This window comes from Hemitrygon akajei, chromosome 19 (assembly GCF_048418815.1).
Source record: "Hemitrygon akajei chromosome 19, sHemAka1.3, whole genome shotgun sequence".
NCBI classification, from domain to species: Eukaryota; Metazoa; Chordata; class Chondrichthyes; order Myliobatiformes; family Dasyatidae; genus Hemitrygon; species Hemitrygon akajei.
Window position 1 is genome coordinate 23,955,583 of NC_133142.1, and position 27,995 is coordinate 23,983,577.

The 27,995-nt window shown below is 39.4% G+C and overlaps 1 protein-coding gene across 1 annotated transcript; it reads right to left on the reverse strand.

Annotated features, from left to right (window-relative positions):
- Positions 1-160: 160 nt before the first annotated feature.
- LOC140741829 (deoxyribonuclease gamma-like) lies at positions 161-24,781 on the reverse strand. Its single transcript, XM_073072271.1, has 8 exons — positions 24,495-24,781; positions 21,235-21,323; positions 20,403-20,489; positions 18,910-19,022; positions 16,564-16,676; positions 9,861-10,018; positions 7,374-7,470; positions 161-1,496 (listed from the first exon to the last, which is right to left on the reverse strand). The coding sequence occupies exons 1-8, from the start codon at positions 24,636-24,638 to the stop codon at positions 1,398-1,400; spliced, it is 900 nt and encodes a 299-aa protein (XP_072928372.1). The 5' UTR covers positions 24,639-24,781; the 3' UTR covers positions 161-1,397.
- Between the last annotated feature and the right edge of the window lie 3,214 nt (positions 24,782-27,995).

A 27,995-nucleotide genomic window follows, 5' to 3' on the forward strand; every position in this document is an offset into this window, starting at 1 on the left:
ACTTACGCCGCAGGTAACCAGTCTGTGTTCATCTTTTTGAAATTAAAAGTGATTACATCCACTTCCAGTCTCTTTCTTTTCAATGTGGTCAACTAAATGAACTGAAGGTTATTTCTTTTAATAATTATAGAAAACTTATGTCCATAGCAAGTAAATATAATTGTTTTACATGTAATTTATTCAGAATCTCATTCAAAAGTGGAAGTGCCTAACATACATTATGATAAAGCAGTGCTAATGCAGAATGTTCACATTTTGCATTGACAAACCATCAACAATTTTTTAATTTTAATAGCTCATGGTCAATCATAATTATATACATTTTTTAAAAGCAATTTCTTTCTGAAACATGACATGTTGCATTAACTTACAAGTAGGAAGTTAAAATGGAATTTTTTTGATATTATGCCTAATATAGAATTCCTCTCCTATCACTGAACATGGTCCATGCCATGTCAAGTTAACCACACTTTCCTTTCTGTGTTAGTTGAAATTAACATCCTGTTCTGTGAACTTTCCAGTGCTAACCTAAGCATTTTAGATGGTGTTGCAAGAAAACTCTTCCACTTTGTCCAGATTTCCCCTGGCTTGCTATCGCTTCCCATCTGTTCTAGGTTAGTGGTTAATAGTTGGCTTACAATTGAGGTAAGAGAGTTAACAGTGCTTACAGTTCTCTCCGCAGAGCCCAATACATTTGAATGCCTGAACTTTTCTCCATTAGAATTGAGGCTGCAGTAACTGGAAAATAGGGTCAGCCTGTGTATGGAGTCAGAATACTCTGGAGCTCTGAGAATTCAATGTTGGCACATATCATCACAGAGGGATGATTTAGATAAAATGGAGTGAAACTATGAAGTAATAGAGATCTTATTGAGAACTTGCAAAACCCTAATGCTAGGATATAGTTAGTGAAAAAGATCAAGGAATTGGAGTTTTCTAAGACTTTGCATGAAATTGGGCCCTGATGTGTTTCTGGAACAATAAGGGAATGTCTGGAGGAGAAAAAGTTTGTATTTAAATAACCTCTTCTATGACCTCAGGATGCAACCCCTCTCCTCACCCCAAGGCCCCATAAATGAAGCTTACAGTTAGTAAAACACTTCAAATAGATTGTCCCTGTTGTGATGTTAGAAACACAGGAGCCAAATGCTTACCCAAAATATCAATTTTTTGAGATGATATTGGGTGTTGATTGGAAGGAAATCGTTCCTCTGGAATCGGCTCTGAATGACTCTTTTGAGTTACACAAATTTCGTATATTGCTTTTAATAAATTCTTGAGCTGGCAACTTAAGAGTTAAAGCAAATAATGAGTTACCATGAAGCTTAAAACTGATAATAGATGGAATATGCTCTCATTCCACAGAGAGGTGAAGTAGCCGTTATGTGAGTCGCTTTCTACCCTTTCCGACCTTTCTGAGACTTCAGCCAGCTATAAAAGCCATAGGACTCCTGCAGATCAACTTCCACGGGAAAGTGGTCACTCACGTTCAGAGCCTGACAAATGGGAGAAACAAGACACTTTGTCTAATTTTGTCAGAGACCCATGTCCAATATTTACATTTATGTAATAATCTTGGCTTGCATAATGGATCAAATGATCTCGTTGAAACTTAAATGCACATTGGAACTCCAATGGGCACTTTTGCAATAGTGTAAATGGATTGGGTTTTACCTACAGGCCACTTATTTCCTTACCTCAGTCCTGCTCCTCTAAGGAGATACAAAGTGGAAGGTAGACATTTGCTTTAGGAGAGGAAGAGCAATTTACAGAAAGAGAAACCGTTTGTGGAAGCATAAGTTTTATACAAGGGAAGTTCTGCAGTGAGTCTCTACACGCTGGATGGAGTGGCTTTTACTCATACGTGAGCTGATGTTGCATCGAGGACATCAGAGCCGACAACAATCCTGTTTTTGATTTAGTATCTTCACATGTGCAGTTGCTGTAGTGGAGGACTACAGTAAAAACTTTTATCTCCGCCCTTCCCACTGGCCATTCCATCCTAAACAGTTACTACTGTTGTCATATGTGGTCTATCACAGCTCTCCTACCTCCTCAGTTGATTGACAGAGGTGAAGAGGACTGCAGTGGTGATAGGAGATTCCATATGAAAAGGAATAGAGACAAGATTCTGTGGCTGTGATAGAGACACTGGATGGTACATAGCCTCCAAGGTCCGTGGCATTCTAAAGATGTCCTGGTACGTATTGGCACCAACGACGTAGGTAGGAAAGGTAAGGAGGCCCTGAACAGATTTGAGGGAGCTGGGTGGAAAGCTGAAAATCAGGACCCCCGAGGGTAGTAATTTCTGGATTGCTACCCATGCCACACCCCAGTGTGGGTAAGAATAGAATGATTTAGCAGATGAATGCATGGCTGAGGAACTGATGCAAGGGGCAGAGTTTCACATTTATGGATCATTGGGATCTCTTCTGGGGAAGGTACGGCCTGTACAGAAGGGACGGGTTACATCTGAACCCGAAGGGGGCCGATATCATTATTGGCAGGTTTAATCTAATTTGGCAGAGGAATGGGAACTGGAGTGATAGGACTGAGGATGGGGTAGTTGGTTTACAAACACAGGCAATGTATAGTGAGGAGAGGCTGTTGGTAGAGCAAAATTACAGTCAACAGAATGAGTTGCTGCATAAAAGCAGGACAAAATCGAAAAGGGTGAATACAGGACTGAAGGTGTTATATTTGAATGTGTTCAGTATATGGAATAAGGTAGATGAACTCTTAGCACAGTTACAGATTGGCATTTATGACATTTGTAGGAGTCTCTGAATCATGGCTGAAAGCTTAATGTCCAAGGATGCACATTGTGTCGAAAGGACAGGCAGAGAGGAAGAGGGATTGGTGTTGCTCTGTTGGTAAAAAATAAAATCAAACCGTTAGAGGTGACATAGGATCAGAAGGTGTCGAATTGTTGTGGATAGAATTAAGAAACTACAAGGATAAAAAGACCTTGATGGGAATTATATACAGACATTCAAGCAGTACTAAAGATATGGTCTACAAATTACAACAGGGAAATAGAAAATGCATGTCAAAATGGCATGTTACAATAGTCATGGGTATTTCAATATGCAGGTAGATTGGGAAAATCAGGTTGGCGCTGGATCCCAAGAATTCTAGAATTCCCTCAAGATGGCTTTTTTAGAGAGGCTCGTGGTTAAGCCCACTAGGGGATCAGCTGTTCTGGATTGGGTGTTGTGCAATGAACTGGAATTGACTAGAGAGTTTTAGATAAAGGAACCCTTAGGGGTCAGTGATCATACTCTGATAGGATTCACCCTGCAATCTGAGAAGGAGAAGCTAAAGTTGGATGTGTCAGTATTACAGTGGAGTAAAGGGAATTACAGAGGCGTGAGGCATTCCTAATTTGGCCAAAGTTGATTGGAAAGGATTACTATTAGGGACGATGGCAGAGTAGCCATGGCTGGAAATTCTGGGAGCAATTCAAAAGGCACAGGATAGATACATTCCAAAGAAAAAGAAGTATTCTAAAGGCAGGATGACACAATCATGGCTGGTAAAATAAGCAACATAAAAGCTGAAAAGAGGACATATAATAGAGCAAAAATTAGTGGGACGTTAGAGAGTTGGAAAACTTTTAAAAACCAACAGAAGTCAACTAAAAAAAGTCATAAAGAAGAAAAAGATTGAATACGAAGGTAAGCTAGCCAATAATATTAAAGAGGATACCAAAGGTTTCTTCAGGTATATAAGGTGTAAAAGAGAGGCGAGAGTAGATAGTGAACCATTGGAAAATGATGCTGGAGAGGTAGGTAAGGGGAACGAGGAAATGGCGGACAAACTGAATAAGTATTTTGCACCAGTCTTTGCTGTGCAAGATTTGAGCGATATTCTGGATGATCAAGAGTGTCTGGCGGCAGATGTGTGTGAGGTTACCATTACTAGGGAGAGATTCTTTCAAAACTGAAAGGTCTGAAGGTAGGTAAGTCACCTAGACCAGATGGTATGCACCTAGGATTCTGAAAAAGGTGGCTGAAGAGATTGTGGAGGCATTAGTAATGATCTTTCAAGAATCAATTGATTTTGGCATGGTCGGAGAAGACTGGAAAATTGCAAATGTCACTCCACTCTTCAAGAAGGGAGAGAGGGAGAAGAAAGGAAATTATAGGCCAGTTAGTCTAACCTCAGTGGTTGGGAGGAAGTTGTAATGGATTGTTAAGGATGTGGTTTTGTGGTATTTGGAGGCAGATGATAAAATAGGCCAAAGTCAGCGTGGTTTCCTTAAGGGAAAATCTTGCCAGACATATCTGTTGGAATTCTTTGAAGAAACAACAAGCAGGATAGACAAAGGAGAGTCAGTGGATTTTGTGTACTTGGATTTTCAGAAGGCCTTAGACAAGGCGCCTCACATGAGGCTGCTTAAAAAGAGTTAAGAAAGATACTTTCATGGACAGAGCATTGCCTGATTGGCAGGAGGCAAAGAGTGAGAATAAGGGTTTCTGGTTGGCTGCCAATGACCAGTGGTGTTCCACATGGGACTGTGTTGTGTAAGCGATTTGAATGACGGAAGCAATAAGTTTGTGGACAATACAAAGATAAGTGGAGGGGTAGGTAGTTTTGAGGAAGCAAGGAGGTTACAGAAGGATCTAGACAGATTAGGAGAATGGGCAATGAAGTGGCAGATGGAATACAGTATCAGAAGTGTATGGTCATGCACTTTGGTAGAAGAAATAAAAGCCTGGACTATTTTCTAAATGGAGAAAATTCAAAAATCTAAGGTGCATAGGGACTTGGTATTCTTTGTGCAGGATTCCCTGAAGGTTAAATTATAGATTGAGTTGGTGGTGAGGAAGGCAAACACAATGTTAGCATTCCTTTAAGGAGGACAAGAATATAAAAGCAAGGATGTAATGTTGAGGCTTTATAAAGCACTGGTGAGGCCCAAGTTGGAGTATTGTGAGCAGTTTTGGGCCCCTTATCTAAGAAAGGATGTACCGACATTGGAGGGGGTTCAAAGGAGGTTCATGAAAATGCTTCTGGGATTGAAACACTTGTCATATGAGGAGTGTTTGATGGTTTTGAGGCTCTACTCACCAGAATTCAGAAGAAAGAGGGGCAACCTCATTGAAAGCCATTGAATGTTGAAAGGCCTTGTTAGAGAGGATGTGGAGAGAACGTTTCCTGTGGTGGGGGAGCCTAAGACCAGAGGACACTGTCTCAGAATAGAGGGATGTCTTTTTAGAATGGCAATGAGGAGGAATTTACTTTAGCCAGGCAGTGGTACATCTGTGGAATTCATTGCCATAGGTGACTGTGTTGGCCAAGTTGTTACGTATACTTAAGACAGAAGTTGTTCAGTTCTTGATTGGTCAGGGTATGAAGGGATATGGGGAGAAGGCAGGAGATTGGGACTGGGAGGGAAAATGAATCAGCCATGATGAAATGGTGGAGCAGACACAATGGGCCAAATGGCCTAATTCTGCTCCAATATCTTATGGTCTTATGGACATATTTATGTATTCCTCTTAGCCATTCAGACTCATCTTCCTGGTTCCTTTGTGACCTGTATGACTCAGGGAATATATATTTTCACTCTCAACTAAAGCATTTGTAGGAAAATAATAGCAGGTGTTGTGAACAATTTGACTCATCTCAAAATGAGAAAATGTGAAATGTAAATTACTTGCATTTTCAAAATGAAATTACACAATTAGATTAATATGCCTTTAAGCATGATCAAGTACTCATAATACTGAACAGTCTAATACCATTATTGCCACACAATCGCGATTTAAAGCAACATTTTTTGCTTTTTTTTGGTTTTGTTTGTGTATCTACCAAGATCCTAAACTGCAGCAGTAAATGTTCATTTTTGATAAGGATCATTGTGGCATCTCTCTTACTGAGGTAACGTCAATTATACACTGCAAACAATCTATGTGTCTGTCATTCTGGCAGTGTGGCTTCCATCATTCGGCCCTCCATGACCTTCTGAGCATCTCATACTGTAGTACACATTTCATTCTCTCTCTAAATCTCTTTAGTACCAGGCATTCATTATCATCCACCAGTTTCTGCTTGTGAGAACCTGCTGTAAAAATAATGGTTCCTACATTTATATAAGTAATAACGAAAAGTAAATATTTATGCTTTCCTAATGTTTGAGTGTATAATTCTGACTCAAATCCTGTCATTGACAGACACTCCTCGCCACATTGCAATAAAACTTAACCATGCTACTTTATTCTAACCTCACTTAGCTTCTCTTATGATTCCTTTAAGTCTGGTTTCCAAATTATATGTACCTTTGAAATTCCTTGTCATGCCTGATTTCTCAAAAATTTGTCCACTTTATCATTTACTCTGATGCCCAGGGCCATGTTCTTGCACAGTTCCAATCCCCGCGCTACACTGGCTGCTCCTCCCAATCTTACACAGTCACTATAGGCAGTCTATCTTCATCTTTACTTCACCGTTGACGTCCAACTGTCATCATTCCTAGTAACAGAGCTGGTTTTATATTTATCCTGCAGCATCCAAAGATAATTTCCCACTTTTCCCACATTGTTTGATCGCCATCTCGATGGACAATGAAGCATTTTCTTCCACCTAGTCCTCTTCAATTATTGTGGGGAAAGATTGGTGAATTTCCCTGTGTCACTGTCCTGTTTTCTGATCAATCACTGAGGTGTGTTCAGTTTTGGTGCCCTGATTAAGCTGAGCTTCAAACACTGCATATTAACCCCAGCCAACACTCCCTACATCTACCTCTGACCGCACACTGCATTTACATAACTGTGACTGCCACTGCAATCTTTACTCGTGTCTTTTCCGCCACGTTGAATTGTAATTCTTTCAAAGCCCTAACACTCTCATACTGTTCTGTTCCAACTCCCACTGGTTATAATCTTAAGTGGCTTCCTTTCTCAGAATTCAAAAATCTCGGTCTTCATGAAGCAGGTCATGCCTCACCTTCCACACCTCAACAGCACACCTGCCTCTGTGTCTCCTAGGTACACTTTGCCCCCTTTATTCTGTCTTCTCTTGCACCATCCTCTGCTTTTAACAAGGTCTTTTACTATCACAACCACACACTCTGGTATGGTTCACCTGTAACGTTCCATCTTCTTATATTAAAGCCTAACTTTAAAATAATCTTTAGCTAACATATTCCAAAGTGCTTCCCATGCCACACTTCTGTGAAGCACTTTGGAACATTGTACTATGTTGGGATTTTGAATGATTATTTTTAATAGAGTCACACATAGAGATCTTGGTCTGAGTTTAAATTTTTCATGGCGTCACCTTTATCCATTCAGTAGCCACTAATTCATCTCTGCCAATCTTGTGTTACTCAATGCAATTACTAAGGAGTCAAGAAAGCTTAGAATTACCTGTTTTTCAGTCATGCCGTAAGCTTCCATGAAATTAAATACTTTGGCTGAATTTGGAATGACTGCATTTACTAACTTGCCACCACGAAGTACAATCCTGTTTTATAGAATAATGAAAAAGGTAATTGTACAAATTCTAAGATGAGCCAATAGAAACAATTGACAATTGTAGTTACACCTGAAACAACACGTTTAGTTAACTAGTGACAGGTTGGGCATCTAAGAAAGTCATTCAGCAGACCCAAACCAGTCCAAAAATAATTGAGGTGCCAAATGTGTGATGCAAAATGAGTCTGATCACTACTTGTACATGTGAAGTAAATCTTATTATACATACGACAGCAATAACTTGTCTGATTACTGATCTGTAAAGTGAAAATAATTTGGCCAGATGTGACTGAGTGTGAAACTGATCTCATTACCTGTGAGCACGATGCCAGCCTGATTCTGCTGGTGCGTGAAAGCAAACTGTTCACTTATATACCTGTCGGCAAAATCTGTCAGATCACATACCAGAATGATAGTGGTGCTTTCACAGGTTTGTTCATTCAGTACGAAATACAAGAGGTTCTGTCGATGCTGGAAATCTTGAGCAACACACACTAATAAGTCCCGATGAAGAGTAATGGCCCAAAATATTGACTGTTTATTTCCCTCTATAGATGTTGTCTGACCTGCTGAGTTCCTCTGGCACTTTGTGTGTGTTGTATATTCATTCATTAATGCATTTTCTTTATTTTAAACGTAGGACAAAGAATTACAGCAGGGATCAGTTGAACTGTTCGCTTCACGTGCATGGGAAATCCTGTACCTTAACTCTACCTTTTTTATTTCACTTGGTACCAAAAACTTTGTCAATCCTCTGCCTTGAATGTATTTTTTGACTCAGCATTCATGGATTCTGTTGAATTTTAAATGTCTGTGGTTAATGGTTCAGTGTAGATCTGATAAATAAGATTGTATCAATTGCTGACGGGTATTTTCTCATTTTGTATGTAAATTATTGAAGATTAATTGATTTTGTTTATGTGTATTTGACTTTTGTTATTATTTTTACACAACTGCAAGGAGAGGATGTAGGTTTCTTTCGAAAGCTGGCTGTCTGTGATCACAGTTTAGCAAATTGAAGTTCTTTTGAACAATTGGACGGGGAAATAATGTATGAAACTCATTCAGATTTTCATTTCTCGACTTTAGTGAAGTTACTCATACCCTCATTGTAAGGTTTTTGTGGTTAGATGGTTGCTTCCCTCTGTCCCTAATATCTGTTACGTCAGTCAGACAGTGATTACTCTGTTCTCCTTCCACACTTCTGATTCGGTTTCATTTTGAACCTCTCCCAAGTGATGAGATGGTAAAATCTGTTATTTTGGTGTAATGGGATCCCAGGTTTCCTGTTTTTCCAGATATATATACAACACTAGGTGTTGCTTTAGTTTCTTTAAACTCTCTTACCTTTTACCTTGTTGGAGGACTTCTGTTGTTTTTTTAGGGGAAATTAAACCCACTGATATGAGTTGTAATCATGCCTTAGAAATTCTAACAATGTCTATTGCACAACTTTAACATTCTTTGTCACTAATATGATCACTAATTGAAACCACGTCATGTCAGTTGAGCAGCTTCGAGGAATTGAATCATGATCATAAGCTCACATATGATGCGCTGGGACATAGAGGTCGGCGGGTGTGCAGTCAGCTGGCAGTGCACATACGAGGTCACTGATGAGATATTCTGAAGCGAACATCCACTTTGCAACTGGATTGGGTTTTGTGCATTGGAACAGGGGAGTCATTTTGCAGAGTTTGATAAAGGGTCCGTTCCCATCTGCTCTGTTATCAGGAGTCAGTGTGGTGACATCTGGAATCATTCGGATGGTCCTGATATTGTCCACTTTTATTGGGATTTTGCAGTTATCCCTGCACTCGCTAGGTATTTGCATTGGCTGATGAAGACCTTCTTTGATTGAAACTGATTCAGAAGTGCTGGAAAATTCCGTCCAGTCAAGATTTTATGTTTTTGGTTCAGATCCCAGCACCTGAGTTTAACTTGTTTCCCATTGTGACTGACCTTGTCACATTAACGGCACTTAAAGGAAAGCATCACTTTAAGAACTCCTGTCATTGTGAGAGATTGTACCCAAAAGTTCACATTTACATCTTGACTTTTCAAGTATTTTTGTTATCTGTACACGCAATTTTGTGGGTTTTAAATTATGGCTCCCACATAGATTCTCGTGAAACTGGCATGAATTTCCTAATTGGGATTGTTTAACATGCAGAATCCCTCAATTATTCACTTTGCTTTTAGTGAAAACAAAATAAATGAAAAAAAGTCTTTTCACTCACATTGTAGGGAGTTCTCAAAGACACGACTATGTTTTATTACAACAGGCCATCTTTGATCCAGATCACGCTTGAACCATTTCCACAAAAACTAAGAATTCCCTTGTTGTTTACTCCTTTCCAGCATCATTTGACTTCTCACCTGTCATACGCACAGTTTGTGCTTTCCTTTACTGTTGTATCAGTTTCATCTCCAATTAGCCAGACAAAATTGGTATCATTTCGCAGTCTGATATTTTTCCATGCCTTCTTGGGGACGTAGCCACAGCCTGCATTGAAGTCTCCCATAAGTATGAAGTACTGTTTAAGGCAAAAGGCAATGGTAATACAAGAACACAGCAACGTCAAGGGCAGGGAAAAACAATCTTTTTCTAGATATACGTGGTCTTTGATAAATCCTAATATCAAAAATTCTGAGGGTATAGAATTAAACATTAAAAAAACCTTGCTCTGCCCTATTAGTGTATCTGTAAAAAAGCATCATTAGTTTAAATTTAAATTTACCCAGTTTAAATTTACAAATTTTCTGCAGTAATAACAATTGATATTCTTGCACAAAGCAGATTTGGAGAATGCTAAAAGGTTTTAGGCTTATATTTCATCATTTCTTCCCAATCTATCATATCTTAAATGTATTATATTTTAAGTATTTCCTTTCAGTTAGATCCAATAGGGTCTTTTAAGAGTTTCTTATATAGGTACATGGAGCTGAGAAATATAGAGGGCTATGTGGTAGGGAAACCCTAGGCAGGTTCTGGAGTAGGTTAATGGTTGGCACAACATTGTGGGCTGAAAGGCCTGTAATGTGCTGTAGATTTCTATGTTCCATGTTCTCTAGTATCTATTTTGAGTCAACACCTCTATTGGAATATGTTGGAATGTATATGTATTCCTTGATTTACTAAATGTTCCATTTACAAATTTATGCTGTACTTTCATTCTCTTTGCATACGTGCCTTGATTTACAAATCCATTTTTCACAGTAGTGAATAGTGTCAATTCCCCACCTATACGTAAGGAAACACCATACTAAAACGTCTATAATTTTATTATGCGCTTTTCTATTTACAAAATTTTGCTTAACAAAATGTAATTTCAGGGACTCGGTCCTGTTGTAATTTGCAGTATACCAAGAATCATAATACAGTCTGCTCTGTCTATCTCCATGGATCCTACTTATCTTGCAGATGAAAAGGGAAGCTGAGTGAAACCTGATTGGTTAATTCACACATATTGAGAGGTTTAAGTTCACACATTAAATTTTTGTTCAAAGTCATTTTGGTTTCCAGCTGTTAGGAGATTGTCATGGTGGTTCCACAAGACTAATATTGGACCAAATGAAATTAAGAACACCTACTCAGTTACCCTTTTGGCAATACTCATAATTCTTTGGTAATAATTGTGAATAGCTGGCCGGTGGTTAGTGGAATCTGCACCAGACTTTGAGGCGAGTGGTCCCAGGTTCAAATCCAGCCGGCTCCCTCCACGCTTTCCATCCTTGCTGGGTTGAGCGTCGAGCTAGCAACTCAGCCTTGTAAAAAAAACGGTCAAAAATGCTCAAGAAACGGTAAAGTTGCCGCCCAATGTGCCACAAGGCTTGGAACAACAAGAGTACTGGTGAATAATGAGGCTTCCTTTTACTTGAAATGGGAATTTTTGTAGGAAACTAGCACTGTTGTAATTGTAGTTTATGAGCATCAATTTCCTCTTTGTGATTAGGATCATGAAGCACGCTAAGCTGAGGAAAGCAACACAAGGCTTAAGCACTAGTGGCTGGATAAAAGACGTACAAGGAAGCGAGGTCTAGGTTAAGCAAAAGTATGGTGTTCTGCTTTTTGGTTACTGGAAACAGTGGGGTTCAGGGCCTTGGGCAGTTAGAGGTGTTCAGGTAGTTGTGATTGAGGACAGAAATAACAAGGGCCTTAGAAATGGTGACAGGAGAGGTGATGCCCAAGGAATTAGGCCAAGTGTGTGTAAGCTCTTCGGGAAGATTTGTTGCTGAGGCTGATCCGTCCACTTTCTGTACAACTTGAAGTTTGATTAGCACTGCTGCTGTCAGTCCAATCACAAAGTCCATCCAATCTATGTAATCTGAGATGTTTAAAAGCTCAGATTTATCTTTGCCATTTTCAATGCTGGCACCAGGTCTTTCAAAAGTATTGAAAAAGAATTCAGAGGCTCACTTTTTGTTATTTCCATTATTCCCAGAGGCTTACTGATTATTAATTAGTAGCTACTGTGTATATATCTTTAAGAATGATCAGGTTTACATTTACACTTATTTTGTGTTTATTTGTGTGTTCCCTTCCTGCATATTCAAATATAATGTGATTCTCGGTATGACACAACCATTCACATTGCTTGGTGAAATCTGTCATCCTGGACATACTGAGGAATGACAAGCTATGACAGAGGAGAGATATCTTAAGAATATAGAATAGACACAGTACTTTTGTACTCCTGTCAGCCCAATATATTCTGTCCATGTGGTGGAGCAGGTATTGCTCATGCCTCAGAGCTCCGTGATCAAATTAATTCCTTATCCCTGGTGCTGTCTGCGTTGGATTTATACGCCATGTGGATTTCTATTAGGTACCCCATTTCCTTCCACATTCCCAAGGATTTCTCATTGCAGTTCGATTGGATACTCTAAACTGCCCCCTAGTGGGTGACAGGACCATCAGTGTGGAGTTGACAAACATGTTAGAAAGAATATATTAGCAGGAAATGGGATTGCACTGTGAGCTAACATAGACTCATGGGGTTGAATGGCATTTTTCCATGCTAAAAAGAAACATGGATGGAATTCTAAATTAGGTTTAATTTTCTGTCTGCAACTGATATTCACATAGCTCCGTGCAAGGAGTTTTGAAAGTTCATCTATTCAATGTGAGTTTATTGACATCTTTTATTAACAGCTAGTGACTCTTTTTATAACCTAATGAAATTAAAAAACAATTAAATTTTGAAATGTGGGAGCTGAAACAGAAAGAGATGAGAATGATGCTCAATAGGATTTTCTTTGCTCATTTTCCAGAACTCATGAGTTGAGTTAAGAAACAGAGTCCCTACGGGTTGAGTTAAGACATGACAAGGGTAAAAAGACACTAATGGCAGTTGTATACAGGCCCCCAAACATCAGCCGGGAGATAGTAAAGGCATGTCAGAAGGGCAAAGTCATGATAATCGTAGGGGATTTTAACATGAAAGTGGATTGGGAGAACTAGGCCAGTACTGGACCTCAAGACAGTGAATTTGTAGAATGAATAAGGGATGGCTTTTTAGAACAGCTTGTTGTTGAGCCCATTAGGGGATTGGCTGTGCTGGATTGGGTGTTGTGCAATGACCCAGAGGTGATAAGAGAGCTTAAGGTTAAGGAACCCTTAGGGAACAGTGCTCACAATATGGTTGAGTTCACTTTGAAATTTGAGAAGGAGAAACTAAATTCCAATGTGTCGGTATTTCAGTGGAATAAAGGAAATTACAATGGAATGAGAGGGAACTGGCCAAGGTTGACTGGAAAGGGACTCTAGCAGGAAGGACAGAAGAGCAGCAATGGCTGGAGTTTCTGTGAAAAATGAGGGAAGTGCAAGACAGATATTATTCCAAATAAGAAATTTTCGAATGGAAGATAGACACCACTGTGGCTGACAAGTGAAGTCAGAGCCAAAGTAAAAGCAAAAGAGAGGGCATACAAGGAAGTTAAACTTTTAAAAACTTGCAGAAGGAAACTAAGGAGGTCATTAGGTGGGAAAAGGTGAATTATGAAAGGAAGACTATATCGAAGAAGATATTAAAAGAATTTTTAAGTATATAAAGGGTAAAAGAGAGTTGAGGGTAGATATAGGATCAATAGAAAATGACGTTGGAGATACTGTAATGAAAGACGCAGAGATGGCAGAGGAATTGAATGCGTATTTCGCATCAGTCTTCACAGTGGAAGACATCTGCAGTGTACTGGACATTCAAGAGTGTCAGGGAAGTGAAGTATGTGCAGTGAAAAATACAACTGAGAAGCTTAATGGTCTGAGGGTGTATAAACCTGGAGCTGATGGAATGCATCCTTGGATTTTGACGGAAGTAGCTGGAGAGATTGCGGAGGCGTTAATGATGATCTTTCAAGAATCCATAGGTTCTGTAATTGTACCGGATGACTGGAAAATTGCAAATGTTACTCTGCTATTTAAGAAGGGTGGGAGGTAGCGAAAAGGAAACTATAGCCCTGTTGTTGGAATTGATTGTTAGGGATGAGATTACAGAATACCTGGAGGCACATGACAAGATAGGACAAAGCCAGCATGGTTTCCTGAAAGGAAAATCCTGCCCGACTAACCTACTGCAATTTTTTGAGGAAATTACAAGCACGGTGGACAAAAGAGATGCAGTAGATGTTGTTTACTTGGATTTTCAGAGGCCTTTGACAAGGTGCCACACATGGGGCTGCTTAGCAAGATAGGAACCCATAGAATTACAGGGGAGTTACTAGCATGGGTGGAGCATTGGCTGACTGGCAGAAAGAAGAGAGTGGGAATAAAGGGATCCTATTCTGGCTGGCTGCCCATTACCAGTGGAATTCCACAGGGGTCGATGTTGGGACTGATGCTTTTTACGATGTATGTCAATGATTTGGACTATGGGAGTAATGGATATGTGGCTAAATTTGCTGATGATACAAAGATAGATGGAGGAGCGGGTAGTGTTGAGGAAACAGAGAGCCTTCAGAGAGACTTAGATAGTTTAGGGGAATAGGCAAGGAAGTGGCAAATGAAATACAATGTTGGAAAGTGCATGGTCATGCACCTTGGTGGAAGAAATAAAGGGGCAGACTATTATTTATATGAGGAGAGAATTCAAAATGCAGAGATGCAAAAGGTCTTGGGAGTCCTTGTGCAGAATACCCTAAAGGTTAACGTCCAGGTTGGGTTGGTGGTGAAGAAGGCAAATGCAATGTTTGTATTCATTTCTAGAGGTACAGAATACAAGAGCTGGGATGTGATGTTGAGGCTCTATAAGGCACTCGTGAAACCACACTTAGAGTATTGTGTGCAGTTTTGGGCTCCTTATTTTAGAAAGAATAGAAAGAATAGACTGACATTGGAGAGGGTTCAGAGAAGATTCACGAGAATGATTCCAGGAATTAAAGGGTTACTGTATGAGGAACGTCTGGCAGCTCTTGGGCTGTATTCCCTGGAGTTCAGGAGAATGGGGGAGATCTCATAGAAACATTCTGAATGTTAAGCCTGAACAGATTGGATATGACAAAGTTGTTTCCCATGGTAGGGGAATCTAGGACAAGAGGGCACGACTTCAGGATTGAAGGACGTCCATTTAGAACAGAGATGTGGAGAAATTACTTTAGTCAGAGGGTGGTAAATCTGTGGAATTTGTTGCCAGAAGTGGCTGTGGAGACCAAGTCATTGGGTGTATTTAAGGCAGGGATAGATAGGTTCTTGATTAGCCAGGGCATCAAAGGGTATGGGGAGAAGGCAGGAGAGTGGGGATGACTGGAAGAATTGGATCAGCCCATGATTGCATGGCGGAGCAGACTCAATGGGCTGAATGGCCTACTTCTGCTCCTGTATCTTATGGTCTTATAGTTTTATGATGATATAGCATTATTCCTCCAAGGACATCTTAAATGTTCCCTTTGCTTGTTCGTCCTTTCTCATTGGCTTTGTACAGAAGGGTTGTAGAATGTGACATTTGTGCACAGATCGCTTTGTTCAAACTACAGATTTCACAAAGTAGGCGGTTGTTTCTTTCCTTCCAAGACATGAGAGGAATACCAATTGCGTGTGTGTGTGTGTGTGTGTGTGTGTGTGTGTGCGCGTGTGTCTGTGTGTGTGTGGGGGGGGCGTGGAGAGAGAGAGAGAGAGAGAGAGAGAGAGTGAGAGAGAAGGGGAATAATAACAAGTATAAAAGCAAGTATTTTCATTTATCTGTTTAAAACTTTGTAAATTTAGCCTGTGGTAGCACAATACCATAATGGTCTGTATCCATGATTCTAGACAAAATTTCTGTATCTAGCGACTCACCATCCATTGTTCAGGAAACATTTAAAATTAGTGTAGATTAATGGCAGGGTTTTTGCATCAAAACAATGAGCCAATTACTAGAATTTTTTTGTTACTTGACCCCACCCTGTATGAGTAAAATCCTTTTGCTTTCTTATCACTTTTATAATACAAGCTGTATGTATTTGATAAGGCGCCTTATTGCCAGGAGCAATGCCAAGCCAAATCTAACAGCAACCCACGTGTGACCCAAAGCTTGTTGTACATAACTTGAATGCCCTAATATAATTAATTTTGTAATAGAACATAAAACTAGCAACTAACATTTTGAAAAATGGAGACATTTCAAGTCAAGAACTTTCATCTGGACTAAAAGATAGATGGGAATTAGCCAGTGTAAGAAGGTGGAGGGATGAGGAAGAGCAGGTGGTGGTAGATGATAGGTATATCCTGGCCTTGGGGATCATAGGCTGTTGAGGAAGTGAGGCGGAGTAAGAATGCTGTCAGAAGCTGTGAGGTGATAGGTGGAAATGACAAAGGACTGAAGAAGATGGAATCTGATAGGAAAGGAAGGTGGAGCATGGAATAAAGGGTGTGAGGTGTGGAGGGGAACCAGTGGGAGGAGTCAGCAGATGATGGGCAGCTGGAGAGGATGGGGGAATGGAAAGAGACAAGGAGACGAGGCCCAATTAGATCAGGAAGAGTGAGAAAAGGGAAAAGGAGCTTCCCCCTCCCCCATACCTTTGAAGGGCCTGTTTGCTCTGATAGCACTGAATTTCTCAATGACTCTATTACTATAATAATCCAGTTTAGAAACAGCATCTCCTGTACCTTTGCTCTCCAGCGTTGCTTCATCGCCAAGTAAACATCGTACAATGCATCAATTTCACAGACTGCGGCGGTCGGCATTGAGTGCAGAGGAATAATGACAAAATCTTTCACAGCTTAAGAAACGAAAGGAAATAAATTATTACAGAACCCCTCATACTTCAAATGCATGAAAAATAGATATATTAAATAATGGAGTAACATTTGCCCAAGCACAATAAGAAGGAATTCTATAACCCAGTGATGTGGTAAGTCATTCATCCATTGTAAGGAAATGAGAAAGAAGTATGCAAGCACAGTAATAGTAAAGAAGTTTTTCAAATATTCAAATGGTACATGCTAATTTTATGTTTTGTTGATTTCCACTATGCATGTAAATCAGTCTACTTCCTTGCTTTCAATGTAGCTTTTTGGCAAATATATATTATCATATCAATTATTTCATTTGCATTTTAATATATTCATTGTTGAATCACACCAAGAGTATAAATATAGAAAATAAGGGAAGATAAATGGCAGTATTTATTCCTGACTTCCAGTATCTACAATAATTTGTTTCATTTTTTCATTTTAAAAAAACTTCTACAGATGTACTGTTGAAAGAATCCTTAACAGTTGCTTATGGACTAGTAGAGCAATTAAATTGGACAGGAACATAAGAAACTGTAAAGAATATTGGACTCTGTGCAGTACATAAAAGGCACCTGTGCATATGACAGTAAACAGAACTATGACTATAAAAGTGTTGGTAGTACTTTAAAATGTATCATATGAAATAGAAATGCATGATATTCTAATAGGACTTCAAAATTAACAAAACTTTGAAACCTAACAAAGCAAACTAAATGTCTTAATAACCTTATTACAACCTTGCTACAGGCAACACAAGTAGTGTAGTACACCGCTTTACAGTACAGTTCAATTCCCGTTGCTGTCTGTATGTTCTCCCCGTGAACACATGTGTTTCCAGGTGCTCCAGTTGCCTGCCACAGTCCAAAGGTGGACCAGTTGTTAGGTTAACTGGTCATAATAAATTGTCCTGTGATTAGGCTAGGATGAAATCAGGGATTGCTGTGCCGTGTGTCTCGAATGGCTGGAAGGGCCTAGTCCATGCTGTATCACAATGAATAAATCAATACCCAATTGTTCATGGCTAAATCTGGACTTTGTGCTGTAGCCTGGCTCTGCAGAACCAGAAACTCCTATCTTTCTATTCCGAATCCTGAGTGGATCAGCTGAAATTGGGCTAGTTGGCAGCAGGGATGCTCCTCTGGACTTGGCCTCTCTAGTCTGGGAACCCGGGAGGAGTTTGCTCCTCATTTAATTTATTTCTGCTGGAGAATGAGTGCACTGGGATAATGGGTGAGGATTGGTTTTCATAGCTGCCCTTCTCCCCCCAAACCAGTAATCTTGGCAATTTTGAATTATTTTCCAAATCTGAATTGGACAAATCTATTAATTTTCAAATCAATATTTAGTCCTTGAATCAAAACTCTTCCTTATCTGAATAGCTGGTATATCCAGAGATGACACTAAAGAGGAACAGCTCAACATGGGAAACAGATTATCAACTATCTGTATTCATGAGTAAAATTAGTTTTTGTGCCAATTGACCTCACCCTGCTTTGGGATTTTTTTTGTGACTACATAAGACCATAAGACATAGGAGCAGAATTAGGTCATCTGGCCCATCGAGTCTGCTCTGCCATTCAATCATGGCTGATCCTTTTTTTTCTATCTCCTCCTCAACCCCAGTTCCTGGCCTTCTCCCGGTAACCTTTGATGCCATGTCCAATCAAGAATCTATCAATCTCTGCCTTAAATATGCCCAACAACCTGGCCTCCACAGCTGTATGTGGCAACAAATTCCACAAATTCACCAACCTTTGGCTAAAGAAATGTCTCCACATCTCTGTTTTGAAAGGGTGTTCCTCTATCCTGAGGCTGTGCTCTCTTGTCCTAGACTCTCCCACCTTGGGAAACATCCTTTCCACATCTACTCTGTCTAGACCTTTCAACATTTGAATGGTTTCAATGAGATCCCCCCTCATCCTTCTGAATTCCAGCGAGTACAGACACAGAGTCATCAAACATTCCTCGTATGATAACCCTTTCATTCCTGGAATCATCCTGTGAACCTCCTCTGGACCCTCTCCAATGCCAGCACATCTTTTCTAAGATGAGGGGCCCAAAACTGTTCACAATACTCAAGGTGAGGCCTCACCAGTGCCTTATAAAGCCTCAGCATCACATCCTTGCTCTTGTATTCTAGACCTCTTGAATTAATGCTAACATGGCATTTCATTTACACTCAGGTGTGTATTTCGTGAAGAAAATGGAGCAACTCACAGGTATAACGTGATGAAAACCATACCACAAATGGTTCTCTCGCAAAAAAATCCCCAGTTTCTGCTGAGGAATCTGGATATTGATAGCTGTTTTTCAGTGATAATAGTTTAGGCCTAAAATAGAGACAGAAATGTGTACAAAACAGGCTATACAGTCAACAAGTCATTAGCTCAGGTTAAACCCCAGACTAAGAAATAACTTAAAGTTTTTTTGTGTGTTTATTAGTTGTATAGACAGTTTCACTTCATATCCTGAATTGGATTCCTGTATATGAAAAATGTAAGACATTTGCTTGCTTGAATGGTTGCTCTATTTGACCAATGATTTCTCAGAGCACATCACAGTAACAACAATGCTGGAGTGTGCTACCTGAGCAGCGCACTGGTCCAATTGAAGGTTCCACAAGTTTTTCCATATAGGTGATGTTCTTGTTATGCAATAGAAAATTACCCAATTGGAAGCAAAGGCAGTTTGGTAATATATCCTCCAAAGCTGTCTCTACATTTCCAGAATTGCTACTGTGAAAAAATTGGGAGAAGTTGGTCCAAAGTTTTGAATGGATGCAAGGAGTGGAAAAAAATGTCTTAATAAGCAAGACTTTTTCTACCAGTTGTGATAATATTCCTCTGACCGTTAGTATTTGGCATTAGATCACCAATTCCTCTGTCAATCAGTTCTCAACACAACTTGCACCTGCGGCATGGGAGACGGTGCTAGTGTGGGACGCTCAAAATGGGAGACTGAGTCATTGTGGACCCTCAGTTTGGTCGTCTGGGTCAGGCTGAATCCCTCAGTGTGGGAGACTGGGTCAGTGTAAGAAACCCAGAGTGGTAGACTGGGTCAGTGTGAGACCCTCAGTGTGAGAGACTGAGTCAGTCTGAGACCCCTAGAGTGGCAGTCTATGTCAGTGTGGAGCCCTCAGTGTCAGACACTGGGTCAGTGTGAGACCCTCAGTGTGGGAGTTTAGGTCCATGTAAGACTTTTGAAAGCCATGTATTCAACTTACCTATATTTAAAATTTTAAAGTTACATTGTTCAAGAATATTCTAAATAAGAAATACATGGGACAATATTTTGTGTTCAATATCATTAAGATAGTACACGTACTCCTGTTTTTGCAGATATTCAAGCAGTGAATTTATTTTGAGAATTGGGAAGTAAGTCTAGGTCGCTAGCAACATGACAAGTTTTGAGTGTAGATTTCTAACATTTTTCAAAGTGTCAAAGAAATTTTCAGAAGAACTAAGTTTGCAATTGAGATAATCAGTCACTTATCCTCAGAAGAAAATGTGAAAAGATAAATCTCACTCTGAAACTTGCAGTAAGTGAAGAGATCAAATGTGTTAAAAAGTCAGGCTACATACTGAAGTGTCTTCTGCTTATTAACTGTTTTATGCATGGATCGTAGAATCCTGACATTCTTTCCGTATTATTCACTTCCCTTGTACGTATGTGCACAAACAAAATTTAAACATGAGAAAAAGAATGACTACCTGTAAATAAATGCATACTGTTCTTTGTAGCTTCCCATCCCCAGACGTTTACTCATGATAACTTCATATTCATTTCTGCTGCCTTGACTAAAGTAAAAGATTTATAATATTAGTTAGAGCAAGTAATCGTAAAAAACATATTTATTTTACAATAGAATAGAAATTTTCAAACTAAATAATGATTCACGCTCAGGGCATAGACTTCCTATTTTCTGATTCCAATTGTTTCCCACTTCCTGTTCTAAATTAAAAAGTGATGTTAATTATTTTTTGGAAAGAATGTCAGTCATGGTCTTGACATTGATACTGTGACTGTGAACGAGGTCTGACCTAGATTTTCTGCGAAAACAATCACCCATTTATGATCTACATTTATGATTTATGATGAAGGGCAGTGCTAACCCTTGTCTCTTGCAGGTGTTCTTCTCCATTTGAATGAATGGAGATATTGTCCCTGTACAAGTTTACACTTTGTTTTGGTTTATTGGATAGATTTCTGGCTATGAATCATGGACGACTGGTGCAACTTTTCAGTCTGCTATTAGGGCCCATGATCATAACCGTGAAAGAAACACCAGCTAAGAACTGCTGGCAAGCTGGAAATTCTTGCAATCACACAGCCCCCTCTGTGAAAGTCCAGAATTTCTTTGCATTTATGCTGGGAAATGCCTGTTTTTAAGTTTCAAAAATAAACTTTGTTCATAATAAAAAATATATATCCTATACTGTAAATAACACAAGCTCAGAAATTACTACAAGGACATTGCCAAAGAGAAAAGGATAATCCATATATAGATCTGCATTGCTTAAGGAAACAAAACTAAGGTCTTACTTGTTCAGTTTTTCCATGAGTGCAGGAATAGATTTGTTACTTCTATCCTTGATTTCCATCATCAACAATAGATCACAACGAGATATTATCTGCAGAAAATGATAGGAATTCCAACTGATTGATTTATAAATTTCTCTAAAAGGAATATGGAGCATAAACTGCAACCAACACAAGATCATTTTCAGAAACGTTTATAAACCCAGCCTTAATTTTCAGGGGTCTCTGACACAAAGCAGAGGACGTGGCTAATTGGTTTAATTGTTTTCTCTATTAAAGTTATAAACATGTTCCACAGGGCATTACAGCAAAAAGCTTTATTTAGAAGATACTGTATTTTTCATGAAATATTTGGGATGAATATATTTTAATCTGTAAACACTAATACATTAAAACAAAGAACCCTGGCTGGAAATTACAGCAGAGTGGAAAGGGTATGTGATACGACATGTTTCAATGCTTCAGTTCAATTCTGATGGTAAATGTGAAGCCACGTTCCCTCAGGCCATCCTCTTTCTGTCTCGCAGACTCATTCTGACACCTTCATCTTCAGTCTTCAGCTTTTTGTTCACTGTTATTTATCTCTCTTAGCTGAACATCAGCTCAACTGGATTATTTCATTCATTTCCTGTTTTCTCCTTTGTATGCTAATTACTGTCTTTAATGCTGGGCAGGAGGCTATATAGAATCCACGGCAGGACCATCAGACTCAAAAACAGCTCCATTCCCCAAGCAGAAAGACTGATTAACACCTCCACCCACTAAACTACCCCTCACCTCCACTACTTCATCATTTCCTGTCACCGTCACCTTATGTACAGGCACTCCTGTGCCTGGCATCACTTTATGAACATACAATCAATGTATATAAGATCTCTTATGTATTTATATTTATTGTGTTTTTTTGAAATTATTGTGTTCTTTATCTTATTGTGATTTTCCTGTGCTGCATCGGATCTGGAGTAACAATTATTTTGTTCTCCTTTACACTTGCGAACCGGAAGTGACATTACACAATCGTGAGTCCTTCAACACTTCTGCATCTTTTCAGGTCTTATTGAAAGTATCTATCTATCTATCTATCTGAAGGACAATTAAACCCATCAGCAGCACCTTTGTTGCTGTGTGAGAATGGAACTTCCAACTTTGTTATTGTTTGTAAACCTCATACTCAACATTGCTCCAGGTTCATTACATTGAGATTCCATACGGATAACTAACCGGAAATTATGTGGTCTCAAGTAAAGTTATAGTGAGATGACTGGAGATGTGGAGATCAGAATTACTCATGCACAAACATGACAGTAACTTCAGTGGGGGAATGGGTTCTGTTGTGAGCTTCACAGAGAATCTTACCGCTTACAATACTGAAGATTAACTAATGAAATTGTGGAGTCTCATTTCTTTGGGTTTTAATTTTTGAATGTCTAAATAAATGTACAATTTGGATTTAAATCTTTTAGTATTACTCGGGTGGCGGGGTGGAGCTACGTCTCTACCAAAGGAGGTGTAAGGCGCTCCTTCCCCCCACTAGCCTGCAGGTCACCCCCAGGGCAAGGTGTAGCACCTGCTTAGTCCCCCTGATCAGGGTCACATGAAGCCATGGGAGCTGGTGGTGGATGGTCATGTGAGCAGCTGGTGCACATTGCAAATCCTAGTTATGCGACCACTGATGCCAAGCAGACAGACTCTGAAGAGTATTGATAGTGGCAGGGGTCACCCGTCTTGTAAAGACACTGCCCAGAAGAAGGCAATGGCAAATCCTTTCTGTAGAAATATTTGCCAAGTACAATCAGGTTCCTGGATTGAGCAACAACTGGAAGGAGGTCTTCCCCATAGGCAATGACCCTTGCTCAGTAGACAGATTAAAGACAAATGGAAGACCATGATCGCCATGTCGTATGACGATAAGTGTTGTCATACCTTTCCTTTATTTTTACTATTTTCTATGGTTTTGAGTTCTCAGACTTTTTTTTGAGTGGAGTCATTAGAATTGCAGCCGTAACTCAGAAGTGTGACTGAATCTAAACTCAGAGTAAGGTTGATCAAACTGTTTCAAAATAGTAAACGCGGTAACAAAATTTGCCAGTATGCCACTGAAATTACGGGGCTTATTTTAAAATCGATTTTCTATGTTAATTCTGTTTGAATTTCCTAATCTTCCTGTTGTTGCCCCCAGATGCCCCAGCAGGGACATTTCATCAAATAAACAATGCATGAACAAGGTTACAAATCTCCAGACTCCAGATATGACATAGCTTTCTCTGTGTGCCGTTCTTGCCACAGATTGCATAAACTTTTCTAACTGTGTAATTGAATCTGCACGCAGGATAACGTAGGATTGAAAGTTATCACATTCCGATAAGAAGGGTGGATGTTGGCTGGAGGCAGATTCACTTGCACAATTGAAGCATTAGAATTGCTCTGAGTCCTGAAACTGAAAGAGAAAATAAATATTATCTGGGATTCCCAGTTGCAAAGTAGTGAATGGAGACGGATGAATTAGTACAGGATTGGAATTGACTGTGATCCTTTCAGCCACAGCGGACGGTTCAGAAACTTCCCACCACCTACTTATGAAGAAAGGCAACTTCGTTGAAACACTGGACTGGGCAAATGCTGAACTGCAGGAACCAGTCAAGACAAGAGCTGAAATTTCAAGTGAATAGGATAGAAACTTCAGTGTAAGTAACAATAAAAATCATTTCACATTTCAAAATCAGCTGCTCTTAGAGCAGGGGTTCCCACCCATTTTTATGCCAATAGCCTTACCAGTGACAGAGGGGTCCATGGCCCCCAAGTTGGAAACCCCTGTTTTAGAGGATTATTAACTGTTAAGGATATTGAGGCACTAACATTCACTAGTGCGATTGTATTTCATGGCTCATAAGGACGATAAAAGGTTTTAGTTACAACAAATTGTCACTCTGATATTTCATCCCAACTTTCATCACACTGATGCATAGGAAGCTTTCACTGTTTTCTACTAATATGTATGCGATACTTCTGGGGAAATAACTGGACCACCTCGTATTTCTCCATTCACAGTTCAGCCTGTGCTTTGAAATCTGACTCCGCACGGAAGATCCTTGTGCCTTCTTTCAACGGTGTACTGGGATTCTACCCTGTCACAGGCACACAAACGATTGAATCTGACTCAGTCACAGTCACCAATAAAAATACTTCACACAATTACGTGGTTTAAAAATACCAGGCAGCTTTACAAAACACAAGGATCTCGGAAGTGAATGTCAGTGATTTACCTTCACAAGCACATCCAGGACCCCTTCCTTGAGTGCCTTTGATTTTCCGAATGACCTCACGTTAAAGGAACAGATTTTAAGAGAATGAATCCCATGAAAACCGGCAAGGAAGAGAGCACCGCAGATGAAGAGCTGATTTACCATCTTCACCTCTCAGGGATAGATACTAACTGGTTAACTATTCCCTTCAGAATGCAGTGTGTTACTGCGATGAGACCTCCTATATTTAATTCCACTGATGGTGCTGGCAAATTCCTTCCTCTCTTTGCTTTGTCAGCCAATGAGAAGAGGTGATCAGAAGCAAGTAGTGTAAGTTTGGAATAAGGAAGTGACTTTCAAACAGTATATTCTGACAACTTCCACCATATCCGGTTTTAATGCAACACATAAATAGGAAAAGACAAGCTGCATCATGTCATGAGAATAATTACAAGAACTGTAAACTATTTTGCTGTAACAACTTGACATTGACATTTTGAGGTGTGTCTAAGCAGGAACAATGTAAACAGATGCCCACATGCATGGATGAGGAAAGAATTCTCGTCATTCTAATCAATAATAAAATAAAGCAGCTGCTTTTTTCATACACACTTTAGAGTTTTAAGCTTCTTGACTAAAACCTCTGCATGTGGCATTGAATTTTTCACTTGCTGGAGATGCAAATCAGAACTTTCTTGTCTCTAAAAGAGGTGATTGTTGCAGAGTTCATTTCTTTTCACCGAGCTCATTAGAGATGGACATTTACCTCTACAGATTGTGCACTCAGATTAATTAATTGAGTTGTCAAACTGAACCTTGACTGTGGTTGATGAGGCTATCAGCCTCTTCTATAGAACAGAATCCCTTTCCTAGAATAAAAGGTGCATTTGCAATTTTCCTTAGAGGGTGGTCACGTGTGTCTCACTCATCTCAACAGTTAATGATAGAGTTCGATTGTTAGAATACACTGGAGCTTGTTCACAAACACTCAGTGGACTCTTTAGGTATGGAAGGTACCTATTAAGTGTGTATGTTCATGGCGACCTGCTGCTGTAGCCAATCCACTTCAAGGTTCAACATGTTGTGCATTTAGAGATAATCTTGTAATGTGTTGTAATGCTCTTGTAACTGTGTGGTTATTTGAGTTACTGTTGACTTCCTGTCAGCTTGAACCAATCTGACCATTCTCCTCTGACCTTTTTCATTAACAAGGCATTTTCCCCCACAGAACTGCTGCTCACTGGATGTTTTTAAAAAATCTTTTTCGCACCATTCTGCATGAAAATCCCTGAAGATTTAAGATACTCAAAGCAGCCGGATCGGCACCAAAATTCATTCCACTGTCAAAGTCCCTTAGATCACATTTCTTCCCCAATCTGATGTTTGGTCTGAACTCCCCTCTGTTGTATCATTATACACTCCCTAGTGTTAGGGATTCAAGCAACAATAAATATATGAGTTAGGCAGGGGTTTTTATAACAAATAACATGTTTATTAAACACTGAAAACAAACCCCCCCAAAGTAAACAAATCACTAACGTAACTGGAAATCAGCTGCTGTGTGGCAGCTTAAACAGTTCTTAAAGCGATGTTGCAAAAAAAACAGTTCTTCAAAGTAGTATTGCCAAAAGTTCAAAATGCTCACGGTCCATTTAAGGGAGAGACTTCTTAAGACGATTTAAATTCTCTTTCACGTCGTGTTGTTTCGGTTCCCAAATCGAACTTTTCCCACGAAGAATTTACGAAATGGCTTAAAGGCACTGACCTTTCCTTTACAACACTGTTCCCAATCCTTTCTGATATTTCACAGGGATTAACATGAGAACAGTCAACGAATTCCTTCCGAATAAGGATCAAACAAGGTCGAACCTGTTTCACTGTCGAAATCGATTCTCCTCGATCTTTTATCTCCCGAACTCCGATCTTCACTCTCCACTGAATCTCAACCAGCAGTGTTATAAAGAAACTGCTGGCAATGACCTTTTAAACTTTAGGCATTAGATAAGACTTAATCTTTCAACTAAACTGCGTCATAACATTAAATCACGCAGTGGCATGAAGTCAACATGGCAAATCCAGCCACGAACTGCCCCTCCTCACAGGGAGGGGTCCTTCCTTTTATACCCTGTAAAAAAAACCTGTCACATGACCTCTACTGGCAGGAAAATGACGTCACTCCACCATCACAAGACCATTACCTCAAGTCCAGTATAGCTTCAACCCCAGTCACGTGTACGTAACACCTCCCTCCAAAAGAAAAATTTCCTGTCAAGAGCAAAAATTTTAACATTTACAAGAAAAACAAATGTATAAATTTTATAACATACACAATATACAATACAGTATCATCATAACATCTTACAACTCACAATACAGTAGGAGTGTTACAATTGTAAAAAAAACCACTCCATAAAAAAATTACGTTGTACATTCAACATCAAGATAGATAATCAGCAACCACATTATCTTTACCTTTAATATGAGTTATCACAATATTGTACTCTTGTAATATCAAACTCCAATTTAATAACCTTCTGTTTTTGTTTTTCATCTTACTTAGAAACACTAACGGATTATGATCAGTGTAAACAATCAGTGGTTTTTGAGTTGTACCAACATATACCTCAAAATATTTTAAAGCTAAAACAAGAGATAACAATTCCTTCTCTATTGTCGAATAGTTTCTTTGATGCTTATTAAATTTCTTAGAAAAGTAAGCTACTGGATGATCAACCTCATCACCCTCACTCCTTTGCATTAATACTGCTCCTGCAGCCTCATCACTAGCATCTACAGCTAATGAAAAAGGTTTTTCAAAGTCAGGTGCCTTAAGCACAGGTTGTTGACATATCATTGTTTTCAATTTTTCAAATGCTTCTTGACAAGGCACTGTCCACACAAACTTCACATTCTTCTGCAAAAGGTTAGTTAATGGAAGGGCAACATTAGCAAAATTCTTACAAAATTTTCAATAATATCCTACCATTCCCAAGAATCTTCTGAGAGTTTTTTTCCCCGATGGAGTGGGAATCTCTAAAATTGCCTGAACTTTTGCCTGAACAGGAGCTACCTTACCTTGACCCACAACATAACCAAGGTAAGTCACAGTGGCATGTCCAAATTCATTCTTAGCTAAATTAATAGTTAAGTTAGCTTTTGAAAGCCTTTCAAACAATTTCTCCACCGCAATAATGTGTGCTTCCCAAGTATCATTTCCTGTCACTAAATCATCAATATAAGCATCAGTATCTTTCAATCCCTGAATCACAGAGTTAATCATCCTCTGGAAAGTACCTGGGGCATTCTTCATCCCAAATGGAAGAACATTATATTCATATAACCCAGATGGAGTTACAAATGCAGAAATCTCTCTACCTCTTTCTGTTAATGGAACAAACCAATACCCTTTCAATAATCAATCTTTGTAAGGAACTTTGCTTTTCCAACTTTATTTACACAATCATCTACTTTAGGAATTGGATATGTATCTGTTTTCGTTACAGCATTCACCTTCCTATAGTC

Coding starts and splice junctions, on each gene's coding strand:
- LOC140741829 (XM_073072271.1), bottom strand. CDS start 24,638: ATGGTAAATCAGCTCTTCATCTGCGGTGCTCTCTTCCTTGCCGGTTTT. Junction 16,677..18,909: donor GTTTTCATCACGTTATACCT/GTGAGTTGCTCC, acceptor TCGTTTCTTAAG/CTGTGAAAGATTTTGTCATT. Junction 7,471..9,860: donor ACAAACTGTGCGTATGACAG/GTGAGAAGTCAA, acceptor TCTATAAAACAG/GATTGTACTTCGTGGTGGCA.